This window comes from Phoenix dactylifera, chromosome 9, assembly GCF_051530095.1.
Source record: "Phoenix dactylifera cultivar Ajwa chromosome 9, Ajwa_hap1_PhDact_Kaust_v1.1, whole genome shotgun sequence".
NCBI classification, from domain to species: Eukaryota; Viridiplantae; Streptophyta; class Magnoliopsida; order Arecales; family Arecaceae; genus Phoenix; species Phoenix dactylifera.
This window is the reverse complement of record NC_143198.1, coordinates 982,961-1,010,018: the sequence shown is the minus strand read 5'-3', so window position 1 is coordinate 1,010,018 and position 27,058 is coordinate 982,961. Positions and strand designations below refer to the sequence as shown.

Here is a 27,058-nt window from a genome sequence, read left to right as displayed (position 1 = left end):
ATAACTTTGATGGCTGATATCCTCCCTTTCAATCAATCCTTGATTGTGCTTGGGAGGAGGAAGAAGAAGGATGAAGAGAAGAAGAGGAACGAAGCCCTGCAGCCTTCTTTTTCTTCCTTGCGTTGGAACCAAACGGTGGAGGAAAAAGGAGGCCACCAAGATCCTTTTCTTCCCTTTGTTGTTGGTGGCTGAAAAGAGAGGAGAGGAGGGTGGCCATGTGATGGAGAGGAGGAGGGCTTCACTTATCATTAGGGCACCTCCTTTCAAAGCCTTATAAAGGCATCTAGGGCTCCTATTTGGTTTAGTCCAAATCATGAATCAATTGGGTTCAATCTATGCTAGTCCTAATCCAATTAGAACTTGAATAAACCATGACTCAATTGAACTCTTCAATCCTAATCCAATTAGGAGTCATGTTGATTCATTAGATTAATAATTAATTAGGACTTAAGAAATCCTAATCCAATTAGGACTTGTTTAATTCTAGTCCTAATCCAATTAGGACTCTAATTTGAATTCGAAGTCCTAATCCGATTAGGACTCTAGGAATCCTACTCCAAGTAGGAATCCAAATTTAATTCAAAACTCCTAATCTAATTAGGATTGTAGGAATCCTACTCCAAGTAGAAATCCCAGTCCTACTCCAAATAGGATTCCCAGTCCAAGTAGGAATCCCAGTCCAAGTAGGAATCTCAGTCCAGGTAGGATTTCTAGTCCTAATTCAATTAGGACTCTAGGAATCCTACTCCAAGTAGGACTCTTGTTTTAAGTCCAATTAATTAATTCTCTTTGTTCCTTCTTCAGCTTATTATTAATCGAATTGATTACTTGTGATTCCTAATCACGATTCAACCATCGGATCGGTCAATGCCTCTAGTGTGTGTGACCCCATAGGTTCTACTCTGACTGGTAGTGAGATATATTGTGATCTCTATCACAATATCATTGAAAACTCCTTTCAACGGGTCGGAACGATTCCAACTCTACTCATTAGGGCTTATCGATCATCGAGATAATCCCTATGAGTCCCACCATCCACCAGTGACACCTAGCAACATGTAGTGGCTACCCAGTAGAATAGAATGATGAACCTCTAGGTGCAGTTATCATGTGATACAGTCCTTCTATCGTGGATCCCTACAGGACGGAGGTCATGGATAACTCGTCAAACCCCTTCGTCTGTCATATGTCAAGATTTATTTGACTCGAGTTCGATAGTGGAAAACTCTTTCTCCACTTTATATTACTGCCCTGGCCAAGGTCTTAGAACTCAGTCTAACAAATCACATAGGATCACTCCTCTTCTATCAAGGTCGATAGATTCCATGTAAGTGCATACCCTACTCCTACAGTGAACTTACTGCAGCCAATCTACACTACAAGGACCCATATGACTAGAGACCATGTATACATGTAGTCAAACTACAATAACCTCACTGTGAGTAGCCGAAGCACCGCAGGTCAAAGGACCAGTCATACTAATGCAACATCAAGCAAGTCACTGACGAGTGGATAGACGTCCAAGTAACTTCTTGTCTTGGTCACGCTCAGTACCCTTGTTCTCTAACAAGCACCTGCACTATCACTTCAGTGTCCCTACACTGTGGACTCAAGTCTCGTCCATCCAGAAGGAAAGTGATCTGTGCACTGATCGGATCGATCACCGTCCTCGTGATGATCCATTGATCAGGAGCATTTAGAAATTAATCACCAATGATACATGGCTCAAATTCTCAACTCTTGAGAATATGCATCATCATCTTATTAATTTTTTGGACGATTCATAGACACATAATTAATATGAATAAAAAGATGCCTTTTATTTATTCAATAATAAATAGTCAAGTACAAAATTATGTCCCTAGAATTAACAATGTGTCAGCCAGATTGGCTTCTAGGGCATACATCTAACAATCTCCCACTTGCACTAAAGCCAATCAGTCATATATCTAAGCCCCATCTTCTCAAGGTGGGCTTCAGTCTTTTGCTGACTTAGCTGCTTAGTGAACGGGTCTGCCATGTTATCCGCGGAGTCTACTCTCTGCACCTCTACATATTTCTTCTCAATATAGTCGCGTATGAGGTGGAAGCGCCGCTCTATGTGGTTGGACTTCTGATGAGACCTTGGCTCCATAGCTAGTACTATGGTGCCAATGTTATCGCAGTAAAGTGTTATGACATCTAATGACATTACACCTAACTCTGCAATGAACTTTTAATTAGAAGGTTTCCACTGCACCCTTAGATACGGCTTAACATTCAGCTTCTAAGGTAGAATCTATAATGATTGGTTGTTTTGAAACTCTTCCAACTTACTGAACCACCATTGCACATATCTTGATGTGGACTTTCTATCATCAATATGTGTGCATCCTTCTACCTTCAACTCTGATCTTCTTCCAAAGACCAAGAACATGTCCTTAGTTCTTCTCAAGTACTTAAGACTGTTCTTCACAGCTATCCAGTGCTTTTTGCCTGGATCTGATTGACATATGCTCGTGACACTCACAGCATGTACTATATCAAGTCATGTACATAGCATGGCATACATGAGGCTCCCTATTGCTGATGCATAGGGGATCTTGCTCATGCGTTGAATCTCTTCAGATGTGTTGGGGCACATCTTCTTGGAGAGATTAATTCCATGCCTTAGGGGTAAGAGACTCCTTTTAGAGTTTTCCATGCTGAACCTTTTCAGCACTTCCTCTATGTACATCTTCTGTGATAGGCCAAGCATCCTTTTAGATCTATCTCTATAGACCTTTATTCCCAAAATATAGGATGCTTCCCCAAGGTCTTTCATGGAGAACCTTTTTGACAACCTGACCTTGACCGAGGTTAGCATGGGAATATCATTCCCTATCAGGAGGATGTCGTCCACGTACAGTACGAGAAATATAACAGCACTCCCACTAACCCTTTTGTAAACACATGGTTCCTCTTCGTTTTTGATGAAATCAAACATTTTGATTGCATCATCGAAACGAGTGTTCCAACTCCGAGATGCTTGCTTTAGTCCATAGATGGACTTTTGCAGCTTGCAGACCTTGTGATCTCCATCACTGAAAGTGAAACCCAAAGGCTGTTCCATATAGATGTCTTCATCAAGATATCCATTCAGAAAAGCTGTTTTCACATCCATCTGCCAGATTTCATAATCATGAAATGCTACAATGGCAAGCAATGTTCGGATGGATTTTAGCATGGCTACAGGTGAAAAGGTCTCCTGATAGTCAATGCCCTCGCGCTGACTATACTCTTTCGCCACAAGCCTTGCCTTATAGGTCTCTACCTCTCCATCCGAACCTATCTTCCTTTTGTAGATCCATTTGCATCCAATAGGTACAATACCTTCTGGTGGATCTACTAAGGTCCAGACTTGGTTGGAATGCATGGAGTCTAACTCTGACTTCATGGCTTCCAGCCATTTCTCGGAATCGATATCAGATATCGCCTCGTCGTAGGTTTTGGGATCCTGCGTGTGATCCCTATCTCCCACTAGGAACATTTCCTTGGTATCCTCTTCTAGTATACCTAAGTATCTATCGGGAGGATGGGAGACCCTACTAGATCTACGAGGTGGTCGAGGGACATCGTGTAGTGGCTCTGTATGAATGGGTTCGATAGAATCCATGACTCGTTGCTTTTCAGAGACTTTCTCTTCAAGCTCAATTTTCCTCCCATTGCCTCTATCAAGGATAAACTGGTTTTTCAAGAAGATGGCATGACGGCTCACAAACACATTGTGATCCTCTGAGACGTAAAAATTGTATCCTAATGACTCTTTAGGATATCCTATAAAACGAGCACTTATGGTCCTAGCCTCTAACTTGTTTGCCTGTAGTCTCTTGACGTGGGCTGGACATCCCCAAATCTTGGTTTCTTACCATGTCATATCTCATATGGTGCGGTAGGAATGGACTTTAGAGGGAACTCTATTCAACAAGTAAATAGCTGAAAATAGGGCATCTATCTAAAGAAACAAAGGTAGATCAGTGAAGCTCATCATGGACTGGACCATATCAATAGAGTCCGATTCCTCCTCTCTGACACTCCATTGAGCTGAGGTGTACCAGGAGGAGTCCATTATGAAACTATACCATTCTCCTTGAGATAATCACGAAACTCTCCATTAAGGTATTCACTTTCTCGATCTGATCGAAGAACCTTAATGAGTTTTTGTGCTTATTTTTCTACTTCATATCTAAGCTTTTTGAACCTTTCAAAAGTTTCATATTTGTGTCTCATACACATATCCATACCGTGAGTAATCATCGGTAAAATGAAGTAAAAAATTACAACCCCTAGCCTGCACATCGAATGGGCCACACACATCAGTGTGTACTAGGGTAAGTATTTTAGTGGACCTCCCTGTGTCCTACAAAGGATAATTTGGCCATCTTTCCTTGAAGGCAGAATTCACAAATCAAATATGACTCGAAAGTCAATGAGCCCAAAAGCTCATATTTCTCCAATTTGTTTATTCTGTCTTCTCCTATATGGCCAAGCCTGAGGTGCCACAAATACTTTAGATTTATCTCATTTTTGGATCTATTAGATCCTATGGTATTCACTGTTTGCTCAGATATATTCACAGATACATCCATATGTATGTGATAGAGACTGTCAATCATAAAATCATGTTGAATCAATTTATTTTTCAAATAAAAATCTTTCTGTGCTAAATAAAATACAGAAATCAAATTTCTGCTAGCAATAGGTAACAGTCCCTAAGTATCTTGAGCATTTCTGATATACCTTCTGAAGGTCTATCACCCTTTATGTTCTTTATGCTTTCCCATGTATGTAGGACAGTTCCTCTTCCAATGGCCGTCCATGATGCAATGGAAACATTTTTCCTTGCAATTGGCCTTTTCTTGGAACTTCCTCATTTGGCATTTTCTCGGTCTTCTGTTTCTTCGCAGGCTTTTTCTTCTTCCAAATAGACTCTCTCTTGGAAGTAGAAATCAACTTGACAGCGAAAACGATGCCCCTTGAACCTCTTCAAGGTCCCTAAGTTAGTTACCAATTTATTTAACAATTCTATTTTGGTGCATACAATCTTGTTCATATGGTAATTTACTATAAACTGTTCATATGAAGCTAGAAGGAATTGTGGGATCAGATCCGTTTGTAATTCCTTGTGTATGGTCATGCCGAGCTTCTCAAACTTCTTTAAGTCCTTTATCATGGTCAAACCATGATCATGGACATACTGCCCATCGTGCATCTTGGCTTTGAAGAGCCTCTTGGACACTTCAAACCGAGCTGCGTGACTCTGATCACCATACAACTCTTGTAGGTGATTTAATATGTCCCTGGCAGTCTTCATGTTCTCATGCTGGCATTGTAATGCATTGGACATGGATGCCATTGTGCAACACCTAACTTTATTGTCATTGTTCTTCCACTTAACAAGCGTCTTACGCTGATCAGTGATCGGACGGATTGGTAACACGGGGATTCCATGGTCTAGCATGTATCCGAATTTCTCATAATTCAAAACGATTTTTTTTTTTTGAAATTTGCTGAGCCAATCTTTATACTTGAGTTTGGTCAAACGGTTGTTCTATAGGATATGAGTTAAGAGTCTAGAAGCTGACTTTATAATCCTCAGAGAGTAAAGATTCTAGTTAGACTTTTGTACTTGATCCTAATCTATTCTAAGGTCTTTTAGAACAAATGTAACTCCCACTATTTTCTCGAATTCCTCACACTCCCCTGGTAGGAAAACGGAAATCCCACACGACTAGGGTTCTAGTGGGTACTGCGGTCCCACCGATTTACATGCCACCTCACCTAACAGTTATTGGTGACACATAGATTGATGAATGTACAACTCTTGTACAATGCTTCTCAAGCATGTTGCAGTATAACTTGGTCTCTAAGCCATGAAAACCTCACCTAACAGTTATTGGTCTCATTTCTTAGTTAAGTCAGACCCACCGTATAACCGTAGGAATAAAGTCGTCATTGGGTCCTCACCTAACAGTTATTGGTGCCCAACCCCACCTTTACCCTACAACATCTCATGTCTATAGAGAGGTCCAGCCCCCCGATGCAACTTGACCACTGTATCCAGCCGAGACAAATCAACATCAGAAAGGCCTTAGCAGCTCTACTACAGTGGAAGACCTATTGACTTAATATTGGTTAATCGGGTCTTAGTGTTTGCAACTTGAGCTCTTCATAAGAGATAATCGAACAATTGGCCAGGTAAGCAGGTGGGAGGCTCCCCTTACTCAGAGAGTAAGGTCCTAATTAAGTAACCACCTTTCATGCTTTCCTAGACACCAATTAATCAATTAGTCTAATATGACTTGCTCATGTTGGTTCCCTCTCGACTTGATTGAGGAGGTTTTAATTTAGGTCTCAATTGGGTTTGTTACATCACATGTAAACCTATCTACCCAGCTTTCATTCACATCACATGCAAACGGCACATCACAGGCAGTTATAATCGCAGCATCAAAATAAAGCTAAACTTTAAATAGGTGATGATCATGGATTCTAATTAGGTCGTATTACAAGCACATGCACGTCAATCGATCAATTGGTCTTCAACTCTTGAATTGGTTCCAAGCCTTCTTGATTCGATCCTTGACCAACTCTTGATCTAATCGCCATCAACCGCTTAGACCCCTGTTCATCTCATGCTTGTCTTCAACTTGATCGTTGACGTACATCACATCACAGAAATACAACCAGATGTAAAATAAAAATAATAATAAATTACATCTTTTTTTAGGAGGCACGCAGGCCTCTCAAAACATCAAATAAGATGCATGCAAGCATCTAAAAAATTACATGACATTGCAGATCACATCGCAGGTCTTTACATTTAATACCAAAAGGGTTTGAATCCTATGATCATCACCACATACAGCAATTATAATTTTCAGATCTGAAAACTAACTGATTATCTCATGACATAGGTTGCTGATCATGCTAATCATGATTCTAAACTTTGTAATCTCATTAACAATGCAATTAGAATCATCATCTTATCATATAAAAATCAGCATGCAAAAATCAGCACCCTAGAAAAAATCTGCATGCAGAAAATTTTCAGCATGCATGATCTTTCAATTTTCAGATCTAATAAGCCTACTAATAATTAATCCTTACCTTAATCTACGAAGCCTAGGCTCTGATACCACTGTTAGAAAATCCCGATCATGCCGCTGAAATTTAAAAAATTCAGATGTAGCGGAAGAGGCATGTGCGGGATTAACCGTTCATCGCATGAACGTTGTTTAAAAATCGTTCGTAGATAGATAAGGATTAAAAACTTTTAAATAGCATTAGAAGATCATATCTTCACCTTTGTGCGGGTAGATGATCACCACAAACTGATGATCGTGGTTTAGGATGAAGGTTCGCTTGAAGCCGTTCAAGTGCCCGGCCTCTACGGGTATCCACACGAAGCAGAAAACCGATCCAAGCTTTCTATCTCCCCGGGGTGCTAGCTCCCTTGCAGAGATAACTTTGATGGCTGATATCCTCCCTTTCAATCAATCCTTGATTGTGCTTGGGAGGAGGAAGAAGAAGGATGAAGAGAAGAAGAGGAACGAAGCCCTGCAGCCTTCTTTTTCTTCCTTGCGTTGGAACCAAACGGTGGAGGAAGAAGGAGGCCACCAAGATCCTTTTCTTCCCTTTGTTGTTGGTGGCTGAAAAGAGAGGAGAGGAGGGTGGCCACGTGATGGAGAGGAGGAGGGCTTCACTTATCATTAGGGTACCTCCTTTCAAAGCCTGATAAAGGCATCTAGGGCTCCTATTTGGTTTAGTCCAAATCATGAATCAATTGGGTTCAATCTATGCTAGTCCTAATCCAATTAGAACTTGAATGAACCATGACTCAATTGAACTCTTCAATCCTAATCCAATTAGGAGTCATGTTGATTCATTAGATTAATAATTAATTAGGACTTAAGAAATCCTAATCCAATTAGGACTTGTTTAATTCTAGTCCTAATCCAATTAGGACTCTAATTTGAATTCGAAGTCCTAATCCGATTAGGACTCTAGGAATCCTACTCCAAGTAGGAATCCAAATTTAATTCAAAACTCCTAATCTAATTAGGATTGTAGGAATCCTACTCCAAGTAGGAATCCCAGTCCTACTCCAAATAGGATTTCCAGTCCAAGTAGGAATCCCAGTCCAAGTAGGAATCTCAGTCCAGGTAGGATTTCTAGTCCTAATTTAATTAGGACTCTAGGAATCCTACTCCAAGTAGGACTCTTATTTTAAGTCCAATTAATTAATTCTCTTTGTTCCTTCTTCAGCTTATTATTAATCGAATTGATTACTTGTGATTTCTAATCACGATTCAACCATCGGATCGGTCAATGCCTCTAGTGTGTGTGACCCCATAGGTTCTACTCTGACTGGTAGTGAGATATATTGTGATCTCTATCACAATATCATTGAAAACTCCTTTCAATGGGTCGGAACGATTCTAACTCTACTCATTAGGGCTTATCGATCATCGAGATAATCCCTATGAGTCCCACCATCCACCAGTGACACCTAGCAGCATGTAGTGGCTACCCAGCAGAATAGAATGATGAACCTCTAGGTGCAGTTATCATGTGATACAGTCCTTCTATCGTGGATCCCTACAGGACGGAGGTCATGGATAACTCGTCAAACCCCTTCGTCTGTCATATGTCAAGATTTATTTGACTCGAGTTCGATAGTGGAAAACTCTTTCTCCACTTTATATTACTGCCCTGGCCAAGGTCTTAGAACTCAGTCTAACAAATCACATAGGATCACTCCTCTTCTATCAAGGTCGATAGATTCCATGTAAGTGTATACCCTACTCCTACAGTGAACTTACTGCAGCCAATCTACACTACAAGGACCCATATGACTAGAGACCATGTATACGTGTAGTCAAACTACAATAACCTCACTGTAAGTAGCCGAAGCACCGCAGGTCAAAGGACCAGTCATACTACTGCAACATCAAGCAAGTCACTGACGAGTGGATAGACGTCCAAGTAACTTCTTGTCTTGGTCACGCTCAGTACCCTTGTTCTCTAACAAGCACCTGCACTATCACTTCAGTGTCCCTACACTCTGGACTCAAGTCTCGTCCATCCAGAAGGAAAGTGATCTGTGCACTGATCGGATCGATCACCGTCCTCGTGATGATCCATTGATCAGGAGCATTTAGAAATTAATCACCAATGATACATGGCTCAAATTCTCAACTCTTGAGAATATGCATCATCATCTTATTAATTTTTTGGACGATTCATAGACACATAATTAATATGAATGAAAAGATGCCTTTTATTTATTCAATAATAAATAGTCAAGTACAAAATTATGTCCCTAGAATTAACAATGTGTCAGCCAGATTGGCTTCTAGGGCATACATCTAACACAGGGTTGATAATTGTACGCACCAGCTGGTAAGAAGCTATAGGATACACAAAGCTACACTCTGAACCCCCTCCTTTCAAGTTAGTTTGCCTTTGATAAACACGTTAAATACTCATCTAAATGAATCCACCATCTTACAATCAAGTTAAGCATGCATGCTGTTGCTGACATAAATAGCAAATTGGTGCATGACATGTGCCAAGAGTACACCACAGCTAATAGGTTATTTGAAATCATTGGCAAGTAGTGTTGGACTAAAATTCATATGGTTGTCTCTTCAATTTTGATTGCGTTGCTAAGGGATAGAAATCTAAAATAATTGATGCACCGTTAATTTGATAATCTTGATTGATATATGATAAACTTCGCTATATAAATGACAATGGCGGAGAAGAAATTTTTGTTCATATATTGTATGGTATGTTTGGTTTTCTAATTAGTTCATTGAAAAAAAGGTCGAAAGAAGGGCCATGAAAGCTCACGTTGGCATAAGCCATGGACTGGTGGTGCTATTGCTTGTGATGATCTCCTTGTGGTGCACTAAGGCTATGGTGTAGGCAAACAGAGGTGCGGCAGCATCTGAAGCGATTGAATAAGCCTGCAGTTAAGAGCATCAAGATTTGCCGTCTAACTATTCTTTCATTTTTTTTCTTAGATTTTTATTGGATTTTTAGGGTCAAAGATTTTTTTTTCGTTCCAAAGGAGTTTTGGATAGATATTCTGAATTATTTTTCAATAAAATCTATTTTACAAAGTATTTATTTATTTATCTACTTAAAGAAGAACCTTAATTTGGTTAGAATTTTTTAGATTATTTAATTTAATATAATCTTTTAGAAGGAATCTTGATCTCTCTCTCTCTCTCTCTCTTACTTTTTTTTTGGTTAATCTTGTGTCGTCTTTCACGGATCAGACGATTTTCTTCCCATATTGTCTCTATTTAGGAAAATATTCTTTAGAAATTGATATATTACCTTTTTATTTTTTTCTCAAAATATAGAGACATCCTAGCCGTTCCTTATTAGTGGATGAAATTTAACTTGGTTGTTAATTGGTTATCTATTTATTATTTTTAATTATTATACGTAATATTTTAGGAAGCACGATAGCAAGAAAACATTTTTGTACAATACTTGCATAAAACTAGGAATTTTATTGTTCCCCTTTTAAAAAAATTGTTATCTTTCATTTACTCGCCCTAGTGCTATCTAATTTGTAAAGTTGAAATCATTCCTTTGTATTTAGTTGGGCATTAAAATTCTTGAGCTACGCTCTTTTTCCAATTTGTTAGCATTTTATTCTGTCACTTTTTAAAAAATAAAAAAAAATATTATTTTCGTACATTTACTACAATCCCATCTAGTTTCTACTGTAATATATCTTCCTCTTTTATTGTACTTATTTTTGGCATTTTTCACTGCAATGCTTCTTAATTTGTAGTTTCATTTGTTATGTTATTTGCTTTTCTTTTAAAAAGAGCCCGGATGGAGATATTATAGACTGTGTCCACATCTCTCATCAGCCAGCCCTTGATCATCCTTTACTCAAAAACTATACTGTCCAGGTGTGCTATCTTTCCCCCTTACTTTCTCTTCTTTTCAAATCCTTCCCCTTTCACTTAATATTTACACCTAGGGATCTCTTTACTTTGTCTTCATTTTGTGCAAAATCTTCAGATGAGGCAAAGTTTCCACCCATTAGGCCTAGATGATGGGAATGAGGTGGCTTCAAAGATGGAGACTAGCTCCATACGTCAGCTTTGGCATCAAAATGGGAGGTGCCCCAAGGACACCATCCCTATTAGGAGGACCAAGAAGGATGATGTGATGAGAGACAGCTCTGTCGAAAGATACGGAAAGAAGAGGCACCATCCCTAGTAGGAGGACCAAGAAGGATGATGTGAACAATCGATGGACAACAAAAATAAATATTTTTCTTTTTGTATATTCAAGTAATTTAATAGCCCGCAAGAAAGAGAGAGAAAATCTTGTTATGGAAATCCTTCATTATGGAGGAAACAATTGATGGACAATTAATTTGATAATCAGATAAGCTCTTTCAATTAATGCACAAAATTAAGCAGAATCTGTGGCATTTAATTTAAGTAAGATATTCTTTGATATATAATAGGCAACCAGGAAGAAGAAGTTTGTTATATATATATTGGATGGTGTATGTTTTTATTTTCATTGAAAAGGGTTTGAAAGAAAGGGCTATGGAGGTGCACAATAGTATGAGCCATGGCCTGGTCGCGCTATTGCTAGTGATGATTTGCTTATCTTGCATCATGGCTAGAGTGTGGGCTACAATCGAGCAGTTCGAGGTGCAGCAACACTTGATCCGATTGGATAAACCTGTCAAAAGCATCAAGGTCTACCATCCCACTATTCTTTCAATTATTCTTTTTTTTTTGGATTTTTTGGTAAGAAAACATTTTTTGTTCATTGTAAAAGAGTTTTAAGAAGATTTTCTAAATTATTTTTAATCGGAAATGTATTTTAAAATATTTTTTGTTTTCACCTTTTTTGTTCGTTCAGTACAATCCCATCAAGTTTCTACTGTAATTTTTCTCTTCTATCATACTTATTTTTTGGCATCTTTCACTGTAATGCTTCTTGATTTGTGGTTTTATTTGTTCTAATGTTTGTTTCTTTAAAAAGAGCCCGGATGGGGATATCATAGACTGTGTCCATATCTCTCATCAGCCAGCCTTCGATCATCCTTCGCTCAAAAACCATACTATCCAGGTGTGCTCTTTTTCCCCCCACACTCTCTCTTTTTTTCAAGTCCTTCACCTTTCACTTTATGTTTACACTTGGCGGTCTCTTTGCTTTGTCTCCACTTCATGCAAAATCTTCAGATGAGACCAAGTTTCCACCCATTAGGCCGATACGATGAGAATAGGGAGGCATCAAAGATGGAAACTAGCTCCATACCTCAACTTTGGCATCAAAATGGGAGGTGCCCCAAGGACACCATCCCTATTAGGAGAACTAAGAAGGGTGATGTGCTGAGGTCCAGCTTTATCGAAAGATATGGAAAGAAGAGGCATAGGACAATCCCAAATCCAACTTCTATAGAACCCAACTGGAATAGCATTGGACATGAGGTACATAGTTTTGAAAATTTATGAAAAGGAGTAACCATGGAGCGAAGTATCTCTAACCCTTCCATTTCCTTCCCCTACTCTTTCGCCTTTCTCATTTGTGTTTGTTGGTGGATTTTCTTGCGTAGCATGCGATTGCTTATGTAACAGGAGATAAGTACCATGGAGCAAAGGCAACCATAAATGTGTGGAACCCGAAGCTGGAAAACAAAGATGAGTTCAGTCTGTCTCAACTTTGGATTCTTGGAGGTCCTGCAGAAGTTCTCAATACCATCGAAGCTGGCTGGCATGTATATTATTGCTTCAATTTCGGATAAATAGAAAGTAGTTTTAATTATATGAAATTTTGAAAGTTCTCTCTTCATGCATTAATTAACTTCATCTGGTTACTCTTTGGTGTGGAAGAAAAATCAGGTATATCCAATGTTGAATGGAGATCATAGAACAAGACTATTTACTTTCTGGACGGTAGGTTAACATTTCTTCATTTTTCCGTATTTTCTATGTGTTATTTCTATTAGTTTCCTCTTTCCTTATGTTCTCCTACCTTATCTTCCAAGTGTTTTTTAATAATTTATCTTATATTGTTCATTATTTTTAGTTTTTTGGTTCTTTCGGGTCAATTATATGATAGAGATGAGGTGCCACAGACAGTCCTGATTTCGACAGACAACATAAGGCAACAATTATGAAAAATTGGAAGGCTTCTAATATTTTCCATGAAATTGTAGGGTGACGGTTATAAATCAGGCTGCTACAACCTACGATGCTCTGGGTTCGTTCAAGTCAACAAGGAGGTAGCATTGGGAGCCACCATTTACCCCATTTCTAGCTATGGTGGACGCCAATATGAAATCACTTTGTCTCTCTGGAAGGTAAAAACAAAAGATTCATAAAATGCTTATTTCTTCTCCTAACTCACAAACTCTCAACATAGCAAAACTTCAATAGTCATGTTTAATCACAGTTTCACTTTTCACCTATAAATAGTGATGAATGTTCATATGGTTTTCATTTTTTGAGTAGGATCCAAAAACGGGGAATTGGTGGCTGCAGTATGGGAATCAATCTCCAGTGGGGTACTGGCCTTCTTCCTTGTTCCCTCATCTGTCTGATAGTGGCTCAGTGATACAATGGGGAGGGGAGGTTGTGAACTTATATTCAAAAGGTCAGCACACCTCCACGGAGATGGGCAGTGGCCATTTCCCAGAAGAAGGTTTTGGCAAGGCGAGCTTCTTCAAAAACATACGAATAGTTGATAAGTCCGACCAACTTCAAGCTCCTCGAGGGGTTCGCACTTTTGCTACACAAGCCAACTGCTATAATGTGCACCATAAGAACAATGGTTACTTCTACTACGGGGGTCCTGGTTTAAATCCTAATTGTACAACATAGAAGGTCGTAGGTTTTTGTATCTCCATCTTGTTGGGCAAAGAAAATTATGAAAAAATAATCGTGAACAATTGATGGACAACAAAAATAAATATTTTTCTTTTTGCATATTCAAGTAATTTAATAGCCCACAAGAAGAGAGAGAATATCTTGTTATGGAAATCCTTCAGCATTCAAAAAAAACAAAAAAAAAAAATTTCAATATATTTTGCCAGTGCTTCTGCATTCAAAAAAACAAAAAACTACACTTTGGATTAAGATATTAGAAGATCATGTTTAGAGTGTGATATATCATTTAATTCTTTGACATCAATTTAATGGATGATAAATTTAACTGTATTATTAGTGGCAATGCAAGGCCTTTCATATATTGACATAAATATTAAGGAATTTAAAAAAATTCTTTCAACCTAATGGTCTTATTGGCCTGGGTTTTGAGGGTCCAGATTACACCCGGTGCAACAATAAATCGCATCTTGCTCGTGTTTAAGAAATATTATACTGTGTGCTACCTTCGGACGAGTGGATGGATCTATTTCCCGAATCAAAGGAGGTGTGTCAATGTCATGTGGCTTTCTATGCTTCTAATCATTGTCCAATTTTAATTGATGGTTAGGATAAGTTCCTTAATATTATTGGTCCATTTTGCTTTGAAAAAATCTGATTGCCTTGCAGAGGAATTCAGGAAGTGGTTCGACAAGCCTGGAGATGCTATGGCCATTACTCTCCATGGGTTCGAGTAGCCTTGATGCTAAAAAATACCAAAGAAGGCCCTGGAAGATGGAACCGTGAGAATGCTCGCAACATTTTCAAGAAGGGAGCAAATCATGATAACGAAATTCTTGAAATTCAAACCAAGGAGGCTTAAAATGGAGGCCTCAATCGGCAAGAGCACATGAAGTTATTGAACTTGCTTCAGCTATATAATAATAATTTTATGTATGTAGGAAATCTTTTGCCAGCAAAAGTCAAGGATCCAATGGCTCAAAGAGGAAAATAATAACACTAAATTTTTTCACCGATCCATTAAATAACAAAAGCAGTCATATATGTAAGGTCGCGTATTACATAATGATTTGCCTATATTAGGTTGAGTGATGAATTTAGATAAAAAATTTTGAATGGCCTCTTTTCTTTTCTTTGTTTTTTTTTTGGCAATAGAAACAAGATAAAGGTTAAGTTATACCTAGTGTTAGTGTAAGATTTATAGAATTACACTCTTTTTCAAAATTGGATGATGAGAGTTCCACATTGATCATCCGAGCTGTTGGATATAATCTATCATCTCTAAATTATTTACGCACTAAGATCATATGACTAGGGGTCTTGTAGCGTATACATCAAATGGTCAAATTTTCAATACTTTAAATAACATGAATTAATTGATTATTGGATACATCGAATAAGGAACTTCGAATCACATAATTTTTATTATGTAAGTAGTAGGTGGTGGATCATATCCAGTAGCTTGGATCATTGATATGGGATCCTATCATCCAATTCAAAAAAAAAGTATAATTCTACTGGAGTTACATCAAGTGTAACTTAAACCTCATTCATTCAAATAACTGAGAATTACAAAATGATAAATTAAGCACATAAGATTAGGTCCATCATGGACTGGGCTTTATAAAATATATCAAATCACAAGTCAAAGGGATATCAGGTGAGAAATGTTGACCTGGAGATGAATATGACTCCAGGGTTCCTGATCCAATGTAGCATCATGTTACATATAGATCAGAATCTTATGTCTATAATTCAAAGTTGACCTGGTCCAATCCATTGCCACCCTAGTCCTATAGACCTAGCAGGACTCAATCTCCGAAGATTGAGCCCAGGCCGGGACTCAGTGAAGCCCGTAAGCTCGCGCTTCGCATTCCCGTGGTGGATGGATCGAAAACCAACGAATCAATCGATAAATAGCGTTTCCAGGCGAAGCGAAATGGTGTAGGAATGGCGTCGTCGTCGTCGTCGTCGTGGTTGCAATCTTTTTTCCTCAACCCCCGCCGCAACTGGCTCGCCGCCCAGCACTACAAGGCCCTCTCCAAGCGCCTCAAGAAATACGGTAGTCCCTATGGATCTCCATCTTTCTCTCCTAGGGTTTCTGATCCCGAATTGTGGATCCCTTTATTTGATGGATTCTGTTGAGGGAATGCAAGTTCCCCCGAGTACATGAGGACCTTGCCGGTACGGGACCGGATGACGGCCGACCTCGGGCGGCCGAACTTGATGCCCGACTTCAGAACGTCCGACCCGAAGAGCGCCCGACCCCGGGAGTCGGACTCCACCAACTGTCCACTGTGGGTACTTTCCCCTACGGACCGACGCAGGATCACGCCTTAGGTGGCTTACTCCACAATTAATACGCCCGACCTAGCGCCCCACCAAGCGTCTAGCTTCAGGGCTCTTAACCTCGGAAGTCCGACCTCGCCGCCCACCTACCGCGGTTGCACCCTTCTGAAGTCCGGGGCCATACCCTGCCACCGCCTCCAGCATTTAATGCGCATGATCTCTGCAAACCCCCGACTCACTCAACAATTAATGTATATCTCCGGCTCATTCAACAATTAATGTATATCTCCGGCTCACTCAACAATTAATGCGCGTGGCTCCTATTATCTACGGATCTTAAGTCCTCCACGGTAAATCAGCTCGGCAGCGTTCGGTCAGCCGTGACAACTCTCTGATCCCGGCCTCGCCTCCGACATCAAGGCATTAATTCACCTGGTCGCGCACCAACTCAAGCGACGTGCTGAGTCGTACGGCAACCTCGCCCCATCACATCACAGGTAATCCGACCCCCTATAAAAAGGGGACCCCTCCTTCCCGGGGGGTTGGACTCAGAAAAAGCCCAGCAGAATATATCTTCCTCCTCTCTCCTTCTCCAAAATTAAGCCCTCCTCTGACTTAAGCATCGGAGGGCCGGCGCTGGAAACCCCGGCCACCGGCTTTTTGCAGGCCCCCCACGGAGGACGCCGCTCGCCGACGGGTCGCCGCCCGCTAGTGTTCGCCGGAGCTCCTCCTCCTCAGCCGACGGCCTCCCCCGAATCCAGTTTCCAGCAACAGATTCTATTTTGTTTTATGTGTGTGTGTGTTTTATAATTTTGTTTATCTCTCGATTTAGGGTTGCGTGTTACGATGATCTCTACGATCCTATGTACGATCCGGATATCAAGGAGGCGCTGGCCCGGCTCCCGCGCGAGGTGGCGGACGCGAGGAACCAGCGCCTTAAGCGCGCCATGGATCTCTCACTGAAGCACGAGTATTTGCCCGAGGACTTGCAGGTCTGATCATTTTTCGATGTTCCCTTTTTTGCCTTTGCTCGTTTTCTATATTAGTAATCTGAAGAAGATTTACAGAGCTGTCATGTGGTTCTTGATTCGTGTTAATGAAGGTATGCGTTGATAAAATGATTGAATTGTTAAGGGTTCTTTTGGAATTCGATGCATCTTTAGTTTAGACGAGCTATGATATCCGGAAGATAGGTTTTTGGTGATTTTGAATGATGTATAGGAAACAGAGGAAACAAAAAATGTGCCCAGAAGTAATTATTATTTTCTGAGATCCTTTTAGTTAAGTTGATGTTGATATCAGATTGTCAGATTCTCAAGAATTCAGGATGTTACACACGGTGTGAATCATTTACCAGCTTTTGCTAACCTGTCCTGTGGTGTTGTGTTTTGCTTGTGCTTTCAAGTGCCTGAAGCTGCTTGAACTTATGAAAGTTTTGTTGGTTTCACATGACTCATTTTTCAACATCCTTTCCATCTCCATTTTTTTTTCACCAAAAACTTTTACTCGATTTGAGGTGGGAGAAGCTCTTCTTTCAAGAGAAAATCAAAGAGAAAATATAGGGCCAGGTATTCTCTAAACATGGCAAACATTTTTTGTTTTGAAGGTAGTGATTTTGAGAGAAAGTGAAATGTAGGTGAGCGGCTTAAGATAAACATATCTTAACCACTTTTCAACAACTTTTTTTTTAAAATTTTTTATTTAATCAGATGGGAGAAAATACTTCATTTTCTTGCCTTGTTCTTTTCTTCTGCTGATTTATCTTCTTTTCTCACTTTCTTGGCACAAAACAGAGCCTAAATCAATTTGTTTAGTAACACTTTTTTAAGAGACTTACTATATAGGAAACATGAAGAACATAATTATGAGGTATAGATGGTCTTACTTAGGTTCATGTAGAGAAATCATTTGATCCAGACATATGCCTGCATGGCATTTCTCTGTATGGGCTAACTGTTCTGGCTTTATTCATAAAAGTTATTTTAAAGAATATATGTAAATCAGCTCTTGTTCTCCACCCTTTTTTTTGTGCTTTTGTAGACTATACCGCCCCTATATATTTTTTTTGAATATGGAAAATACTTGCATAGGACATCCAAATGTGGGGCATCAAATCATTTTGTTTGTTATGAAATATCCAACTCATGTAATAATGTCTATATGTATCTAGACAACCATAACTACATGCCTTTTATGACTCATTTTTTGTTCCCTACATATGTATCAACTATACTTTCAAGGTGGTGCTGCTGATAGGTTGGGATACTTCTCGTTTGGCAGTACATAACTGTTGCAAGTGATCCTTAGCCATGAGGATCTTATTTTTTTATGCACCAATTACTTTTATTGAAATAAAATCCATGTTTATATTGTTTCAGTTTGGTTATGAAGTTTTGCCTTTCGCATCTATCTTAATCGCCAATACCAACCACTTTTTCGGTCTTTGCAGGCATTGCAGGCGCCATTTAGAAGCTATCTTAAAGACATGTTGGCTCTGGTAAGTGTTTCTATGAGCAAATTTTACCTCGAGTTGTTTTCAATCAGCTTCTGGCAGTAACTCGGAATTTTTGTTTATGTGACGTGGATGATATCCTTCTGCAAATGGCCTCTTCAAACCTTCTAGGTGGACAACCTTTTTTGCTTCTCTGCCTATTTATTGGAGTTGCATTATGTAGTTTATACAGATTTTTACTGTAAATTCTAATTCTAATGATGAGCTGTTTGAAAGTTTGCTAGCATTGACGTATCCATTTAATTTGCTGAACCTTCTAGATGAACATATGGCCAGTCAATTTGAAAACTTGGTGTGCTTAATGTTCTTTATATTTGATTATATTAATATAACAACAAATAGATTATATTCTTATTATATTTGGTATCGCCTTTTCTGAAAACATTGCATAAGATGCTGCATTAACTATGTCTAGCTATATTCTATGCTTATTATATGTATATATATATATATATATTCACCCAAAACTGGCATTAGTCTGTGTTTCATGTAAGCAAAGTGCTTTGGTTTCGCTACTATTAAAATTCAGTGCACAGGTTGAGGTATGCCTACCAGACCTTTCCATTGAGTCTGATAAAAAGAAATGAGTTTAATGCATTCCCTATTTGGTGATGTGCGCTTCTTGCTCTCTCTTCTTGAGAAAAAAATAAGAAATGCAATCGAAAAAAATATATATAATATCCATTTCTATTACTAAATCTCATTCCATCACCAACTGATGGAGTCACATGCATCCATTAGGTAGTCCTTCATTTGCTTGCACATGCTGGATTCATGGCAAAGAAAAGCCTTTCTCTATCAGCGAACCATTTTATGAGATATCTTGCAAGGATGCTCCTTTGTTTAAATTGCAACAAATAAAATAAAATGCAGCAGTGACATTGGATGCTGCTTTTGGTTTTTGTTATCTGCTTTTTAGGATGCTTTATCTTTTATTTGCTTGTTTTTGGCAATCATCACAGAAATCTGCATTCTCAAGCATTTTCAGATATCAGTCTGGCAAAGCTGGCTCTTATGGGAAGACTGCATGATTATTGAAGGGTAATATAGAATAAGCAGTTGTTATTAGTTATAAATAGATTGTTTGAATCCCAGGCTGTGGTGATGTCATGTTAATTACCTATTTAAGATGGATCTGTTGATCAAATGGCACAATCTCATAACTGATCCCCATGAGCATTTATTATTGCATGACTAACTCGAGGGGATGATGAGGATTTTAAGAAGTGCTTACAATCAAACAAATTGATCATATTCCTACCGTAGATACTGTCACTTGATCCACCGATTCTCTCATAACCAAATGGGTAGAATTGCTTCTTGATTAGGTTCTTGAATTTGCTCTATATCAAATTAGAGATATCATTATTCCTTCTGTACGGACTCTACCGGACAAGAACATGGCTAGAAAGTTTGAGACGAGCAAAAGCTATTTTCTAGATATTTGAGTATATATAAGTAGTAAAATAGATCTTTAATTGGTTTAGTTAGTTATCTACAATTCAAAATCTCATCCAAAAATAGCTAGTCAGAAAGTATTTTTTGAATTTCTTAGTATCTCTGCCACTTGTGAAATAGAAGGTCTTATCTTCACTTTTCAACTACTCCACGACAGCTCTACTGGAAGCTTTATATAGTATTAAATATATGCTCGCACGGGTTCTCACAATTAATATATTTTTTTAGTTATGGTAAATGTAAAGGTACATTGTTTGTTGATCTTTAACTTAATTTCTTTCTGAATTCAACCAAGAGGATAGGGATATGGATGGGACTTAGTTTGCACCCTCAGCTTCTGAACCAATTTTCGAAGATCAAATGTCCTCTTGGCCTCTAGGATCTACAATAGCTTTAATGATGCTTTGTTTTACTTGGATCTTCAAGCAAAGAGTTTTTCTCATGCTTCTAGGTCCACCTTAGTTACTATCTTGGGTTTTTTCACCATCAAGCTTAATTTTGAGTTTGCTTGTATTCAATCTCTGTAGCATTGAGGATTGCCTCTTTTTTTTTTTCTTGGTTCATCATGCTACGACTTCTTCTTCTATGGTTGCAACTATGGTAAAGCTTCCAATACTTCTTGATATACCTACGAAGGTTTGTAGTGGCTACAATAATTTTTCTAAGTTGTATTGACATGCTTCCTACTTTTCTCCTCTTACTGATCTGGATTTCTGCCGCTTCACTATACAAAAACTGTTATTAGCGGCATATTTAAGTGCCACCATAAGCAAAAAAAAAAAGTTGCCAATATAAAAATGATGCCAATACTTTATCGGCATTTTTGTGGTATTTTTTTATGTACCATCTTAAGATGGTATCAACAATTAATTGTTGGCATTTTCAAAACAATATCAATAAAAAATTTGTATTTTATTGGTATATGTAAGTGCCCTTAAAGTTGTGATCCTAGCATTTTATATATGCTAGTAAAAAAACTCTCAAAAATAAATGTATAAACCAGAATTCAAACGAAGAAAGAAATCAAACCAATGATTTCTTAGTTAAATGGCAAGCTCTTATCCACCAAGCTACAACTTGTATTCTTAGTACATAAGAACAATTCATTTAACTTATTAACATATATTCATATCATTAAATAATTATTTGATGTACATTTTAATATTTCACATTTTAATCATTATTTTTAAAAATCCTTATCTTTTTTAGAAAATAAAAAAATGAATATTTTATTCTTTATGTATTTTCGAAGTTTTATTGTTGAAAATATTTAAAACTTAACTTTTATGTGTCACTATATTCATATATAATTTTTTTCCAAACTCTTTTAGAATAGTTAATTTTTGATCATTTTTATTAATGCTATAATAAAAGTAATAATGATTTTGATGAAAAAATGTTAATATATATATATATATATATATATATATATTTGCCTTAAATAAGTTTTTATTTTTAATATGTCAATGCAAGCTCGATCGGACCAGTAACCTTTATATAGTATTACCAAGAAGATATGCTGATTTATTATAAATATTTTTACTGCAAAAGTTTTTAATCATGAGAGATTCGAATAACTACCATAATATGTACAATAACATATTTGATGGCCTCCATGTTACCAAACCGAGGCTCCCTATAAAAATTAGCAATTTAAGGTTTAGGGCAATCTTCTAAAATCCCACAAATTATGGTATTATTTTTTGGCATATTAGTTAAATACCATAATAGTAGTTCTAGTTTCCATCACTTCAAATCATATACTGTAGATACAAAATTATAATGGTATTTACAATAAAGTACCACTAATAAAACAAATACTTATTGGAAAACAGCGACATTTATACTATAGTGCAACAAAGAAAGATTTTTAATGGCATATAGTAAGAAATGCCACAAGCGATTTGCGGTCAACAATAATTTTTGTTGTAGTGTTTTTTTTTTTGGAACTTGTTACCCTTCTTGTCGTCTTTAGGTTGATTCTTCTCCTCAATCCCTATGGCTTTCATGGTGGCTTCGTCGATGTTTCAATTTTGAAGAGTTTCAGTTTTTTTTGGATACTTTCATGGAGACCTCCAACGTACTTTATGAAATATGTACGATCATCAATGAAAATTCTTAATCATATAGCTTGTTTATAGAACTCAGTGCTGTAGTCTTAGACAAATTGATCAAACTTCTACCATAGTTACTGTCACTTGATCCACCGATCCTCTCATAACCAATTGGGTAGAGCTGCTTCTTGATTAGGTTCTTGAATTTGCTCCATGTCGAATTAGAAATATCATTATTCCTTATGTACGAACTCCACCGAGTAAGAACATGGCTAGAAAGCTTGAGACAGGCAAAAGCTATCTTCTAGATATTAGAGTATGCATAGGTAGTAAAATAGGTCTCTAAGGAGAGGATGACTGTCAACCTATCACACAGCATTCCGAATCCAATCGATCACCATAACAGAGTCTTCTTCCAGGGTGATCTCACCAACCTCTAGAACAATCCTCGTATAGATGATGCCCTCCCATGTCGCCCTGAGTTTCGCTCCTATGACTGTTGTGCCACAGATGTACCGTCCTCCTATAGCAATCAGGCGGCAACTGTGATCTCAGATCACGAACCCCGTCCCGCATCTATCTCTTCCTGCTAGCACACTACCGTCGAAGTTTACTTTGAGGTGACTAGGGGGTGGGGGTTCCCAAGTGACAAGAATGACTTTGGGTGCTATGACAGCGATATGGAAACCCCAGGTGTCCCTAGTCCCCCCAAGTGAAGTCGCCCTAGTAGTATCGATGATCACAAATGCATGACGGATAGCTCTGTCACCACAGCTCGCGGGGGTAACCTCCTCTCCTCAAAGATGTGGGCATTCCTATCTAACCAAATATGATAAGCCAAGTAAGCACAGGTGATGCTCTACTCCACCATCACCGGTCTCTGCATGGATGCCTATGGATGATGTAGTAAATTCTCCGCCGATCCCCAACCTCGCGGTACATATAGTGTCGCGCTCCTCCACACCAGTGTCACTCGAGGGCAGCAAAGAAGAGCATGACTAATGGTCTCCTCATCAAGGCAATCCTCACATATTGGGATCGTCCTGATGCCCCTCCTAGCTAGTATACTACAGGTTGGAAGGTAGCCCCTAGTCACCTTCCAGATGAATAAAGCCACTCGAAGGTGGATGCGCAGCCTCCAGATCCACCTGTCCTCTATTTGTTGGATAGTCTCCCCCCATCACTACCCGCATATCCCTAACATGCACCCTCGTCCTCCCTATCGGAGTCCATACCAGCCTGTCCACCCCCTCCTCAGTCTGGATCGAAAGCTCCAGGACCCTCTCAGCTAGCTACTCCCTAAAGACTTCCTAGATCAGCGCCTCATTCCAATTGCTCGTACCAGGAGTAATCAGTTCACTACCCCTGCACCCTGACAATCTCGCCGAGTCCACCATCGTCGGCATCCACCCTAATGGCTGCTCGGTCACCCAGGCATCCTCCATCACATCAAAGGATTGTCCGTCACCAATCGTCCATCTGATTGCGGGTAACACCATCAGTGCATAGGCACAAGTCTCCTTCCAGGTGAAGGAGCTATGGCGTCCAACCCTGAAGTCGGCTACCATCGAATGTGAGCCATACTTGCTCTTCATGAGGGCACTCTATAAGCTGTCCAGCTCCATAATGTACCTAGCGGCATGTCTCGCCACCATGACCTCTCGCCTCGTCAGCAGTGAATGTACTCCCAAGCCACCTAAGTATTGGCAATCCATAATTGTTTCATGTGAAACATGATAGCATGACAAATACTATTAAAAATCATAACTATAATATTTACAAAATTTTATTGGTCAAGGACATTTTGATCAAGTTAATCATTTTTTTTGGCAAGAAAAATGATTATAAGAGATTATTTCTCATCATTGGCAAGTAGTGTTGGGCTAAAATTCATAAGACTCTCTCTTCAATTTTGATTGTGTTTCAAATAGAAAGAGATCTAAATTTTAATTATATAAGGGGCGAAGGAGGAAACAATTGATGGACTATTAATTCAAGAATCAGATAAGATATTTCAATTAATTCATGAAAGGAAAATTTGTGGCATTTAATTAAAATAAGATATATTTGGGCATATAAACTGCAACGAGGAAGAAGCAGTTATATATATATATATTGGATGGTATATGTTTTTATTTTTATTCAAAAGGGTTTGAAAGAAAGGGGCCATGAAGGTGCACATTAGTGTAAGCCATGGCCTGGTCTCACTATTGCTGGTGATGATTTGCTTATCGTGCATCATGGGGAGAGCGTGGGCTGCAATGGAGCAGTTCGAGGTGCAGCAACAGCTGATCCGATTGAATACGCCTGTCAAAAGCATCCAGGTCTACCATCCCACTATTCTTTCAATTATTTTTTGTTTGGATTTTTAGGTAAGAATATTTTTTGCTCATTCTGAGAGAGTTTTAGGAAGATTTTCTAAATTCTTTTTAATCAAAAATCTATTTTGAAATATTTTTCGTTTTCTCCTCTCTTTTTTTTTGTTCGTTCAGTACAATCCCATCAAGTTTCTACTGTAATTTTTCTCTTCTAACATACTTATTTTTTTTCTACTGTAATTTTTCTCTCCTATCATACTTATTTTTTGGCATTTTTCACTGTAATGCTTCTTGATTTGTGGTTTTATTTGTTCTAATGTTTGTTTCTTTAAAAAGAGCCCGGATGGGGATATCATAGACTGTGTCCATATCTCTCATCAGCCAGCCTTCGATCATCCTTCGCTCAAAAACCATACTATCCAGGTGTGCTCTTTTTCCCCCCACACTCTCTCTTCTTTTCAAGTCCTTCACCTTTCACTTTATGTTTACACTTGGCGGTCTCTTTGCTTTGTCTCCACTTCGTGCAAAATCTTCAGATGAGACCAAGTTTCCACCCATTAGGCCGATACGATGAGAATAGGGAGGCATCAAAGATGGAAACTAGCTCCATACCTCAACTTTGGCATCAAAATGGGAGGTGCCCCAAGGACACCATCCCTATTAGGAGAACTAAGAAGGGTGATGTGCTGAGGTCCAGCTTTATCGAAAGATATGGAAAGAAGAGGCATAGGACAATCCCAAATCCAACTTCTATAGAACCCAACTGGAATAGCATTGGACATGAGGTACATAGTTTTGAAAATTTATGAAAAGGAGTAACCATGGAGCGAAGTATCTCTAACCCTTCCATTTCCTTCCCCTACTCTTTCGCCTTTCTCATTTGTGTTTGTTGGTGGATTTTCTTGCGTAGCATGCGATTGCTTATGTAACAGGAGATAAGTACCATGGAGCAAAGGCAACCATAAATGTGTGGAACCCGAAGCTGGAAAACAAAGATGAGTTCAGTCTGTCTCAACTTTGGATTCTTGGAGGTCCTGCAGAAGTTCTCAATACCATCGAAGCTGGCTGGCATGTATATTATTGCTTCAATTTCGGATAAATAGAAAGTAGTTTTAATTATATGAAATTTTGAAAGTTCTCTCTTCATGCATTAATTAACTTCATCTGGTTACTCTTTGGTTTGGAAAAAAAAATCGGGTATATCCAATGTTGAATGGAGATTATAAAACAAGACTATTTACTTTCTGGACGGTAAGTTAACATTCCTTCATTTTCCCATATTTTTTATGTGTTGTTTCTATTAGTTTCCTCTTTCCTTATGTTGTCCTACCTTATCTTCCAAGAGTTTTTTGATAATTTATCTTATATTGTTCATTATTTTGAGTTTTTTGGTTCTTTCCGATCAATTATTTGATAGAGATGAGGTGCCACAGACATTCCTGATTTCGACAGACAACATAAGGCAACAATTATGAAAAATTGGAAGGCTTCTAATATTTTCCATGAAATTGTAGGGTGACGGTTATAAATCAGGCTGCTACAACCTACAATGCTCTGGGTTCGTTCAAGTCAACAAGGAGGTAGCATTGGGAACCACCATTTACCCCATTTCTAGCTATGGTGGACGCCAATATGAAATCACTTTGTCTCTCTGGAAGGTAAAAACAAAAGATTCATAAAATGTTTATTTCTTCTCCTAACTCACAAACTCTCAACATAGCAAAACTTCAATAGTCATGTTTAATCACAGTTTCACTTTTCACCTATAAATAGTGATGAATGTTCAGATGGTTTTCATTTTTTGAGTAGGATCCAAAAACGGGGAATTGGTGGCTGCAGTATGGGAATCAATCTCCAGTGGGGTACTGGCCTTCTTCCTTATTCCCTCATCTGTCTGATAGTGCCTCAGAGATACAATGGGGAGGGGAGGTTGTGAACTTATATTCAAAAGGTCAGCACACCTCCACGGAGATGGGCAGTGGCCATTTCCCAGAAGAAGGTTTTGGCAAGGCGAGCTTCTTCAAAAACATACGAATAGTTGATAAGTCCGACCAACTTCAAGCTCCTCGAGGGGTTCGCACTTTCGCTTCAGGAGCCAACTGCTATAATGTGCACCATAAGAACAATGGTTACTTCTACTATGGGGGTCCTAGTATAAATCCTAATTGTACGTAGAAGGTTGTAGGTTTTTGTATCTCCATCTTGTGGGGCAAAGAAAATTATGAAAAAATAATCGTGAACAATCAATGGACAACAAAAATAAATATTTTTCTTTTTGTATATTCAAGTAATTTAATAGCCCACAAGAAAGAGAGAAAGAATCTTGTTATGGAAATCCTTCAGCATGGAGGAAACAATTGATGGACAATTAATTTGATCAGATAAGCTCTTTCAATTAATGCACAAAATTAAGCAGAATCTGTGGGATTTAATTTATGTAAGATATTCTTTGATATATAATTGGCAACGAGGAAAAAGAAGTTTGTTATATATATATATATATATATATATATATATATATATATATAT

The 27,058-nt window shown here is 38.5% G+C and overlaps 2 protein-coding genes across 2 annotated transcripts; both read left to right on the top strand.

Annotated features, from left to right (window-relative positions):
• Positions 1 to 10,728: 10,728 nt before the first annotated feature.
• LOC113460944 (protein neprosin-like) lies at positions 10,729 to 13,966 on the top strand. The gene is made up of 7 exons (XM_039117348.3): positions 10,729 to 11,765; positions 12,055 to 12,141; positions 12,255 to 12,503; positions 12,629 to 12,790; positions 12,915 to 12,968; positions 13,232 to 13,375; positions 13,527 to 13,966. The coding sequence occupies exons 1-7, from the start codon at positions 11,562 to 11,564 to the stop codon at positions 13,893 to 13,895; spliced, it is 1,269 nt and encodes a 422-aa protein (XP_038973276.3). The 5' UTR covers positions 10,729 to 11,561; the 3' UTR covers positions 13,896 to 13,966.
• Positions 13,967 to 24,451: 10,485 nt separating this feature from the next.
• LOC120105134 (protein neprosin-like) lies at positions 24,452 to 26,793 on the top strand. Its single transcript, XM_089925362.1, has 7 exons — positions 24,452 to 24,535; positions 24,866 to 24,952; positions 25,066 to 25,314; positions 25,440 to 25,600; positions 25,726 to 25,780; positions 26,044 to 26,187; positions 26,339 to 26,793. Exons 1-7 carry the CDS (start codon positions 24,452 to 24,454, stop codon positions 26,702 to 26,704), a joined length of 1,146 nt encoding a protein of 381 aa, XP_089781488.1. The 3' UTR covers positions 26,705 to 26,793.
• The last annotated feature ends 265 nt before the right edge of the window (positions 26,794 to 27,058 follow it).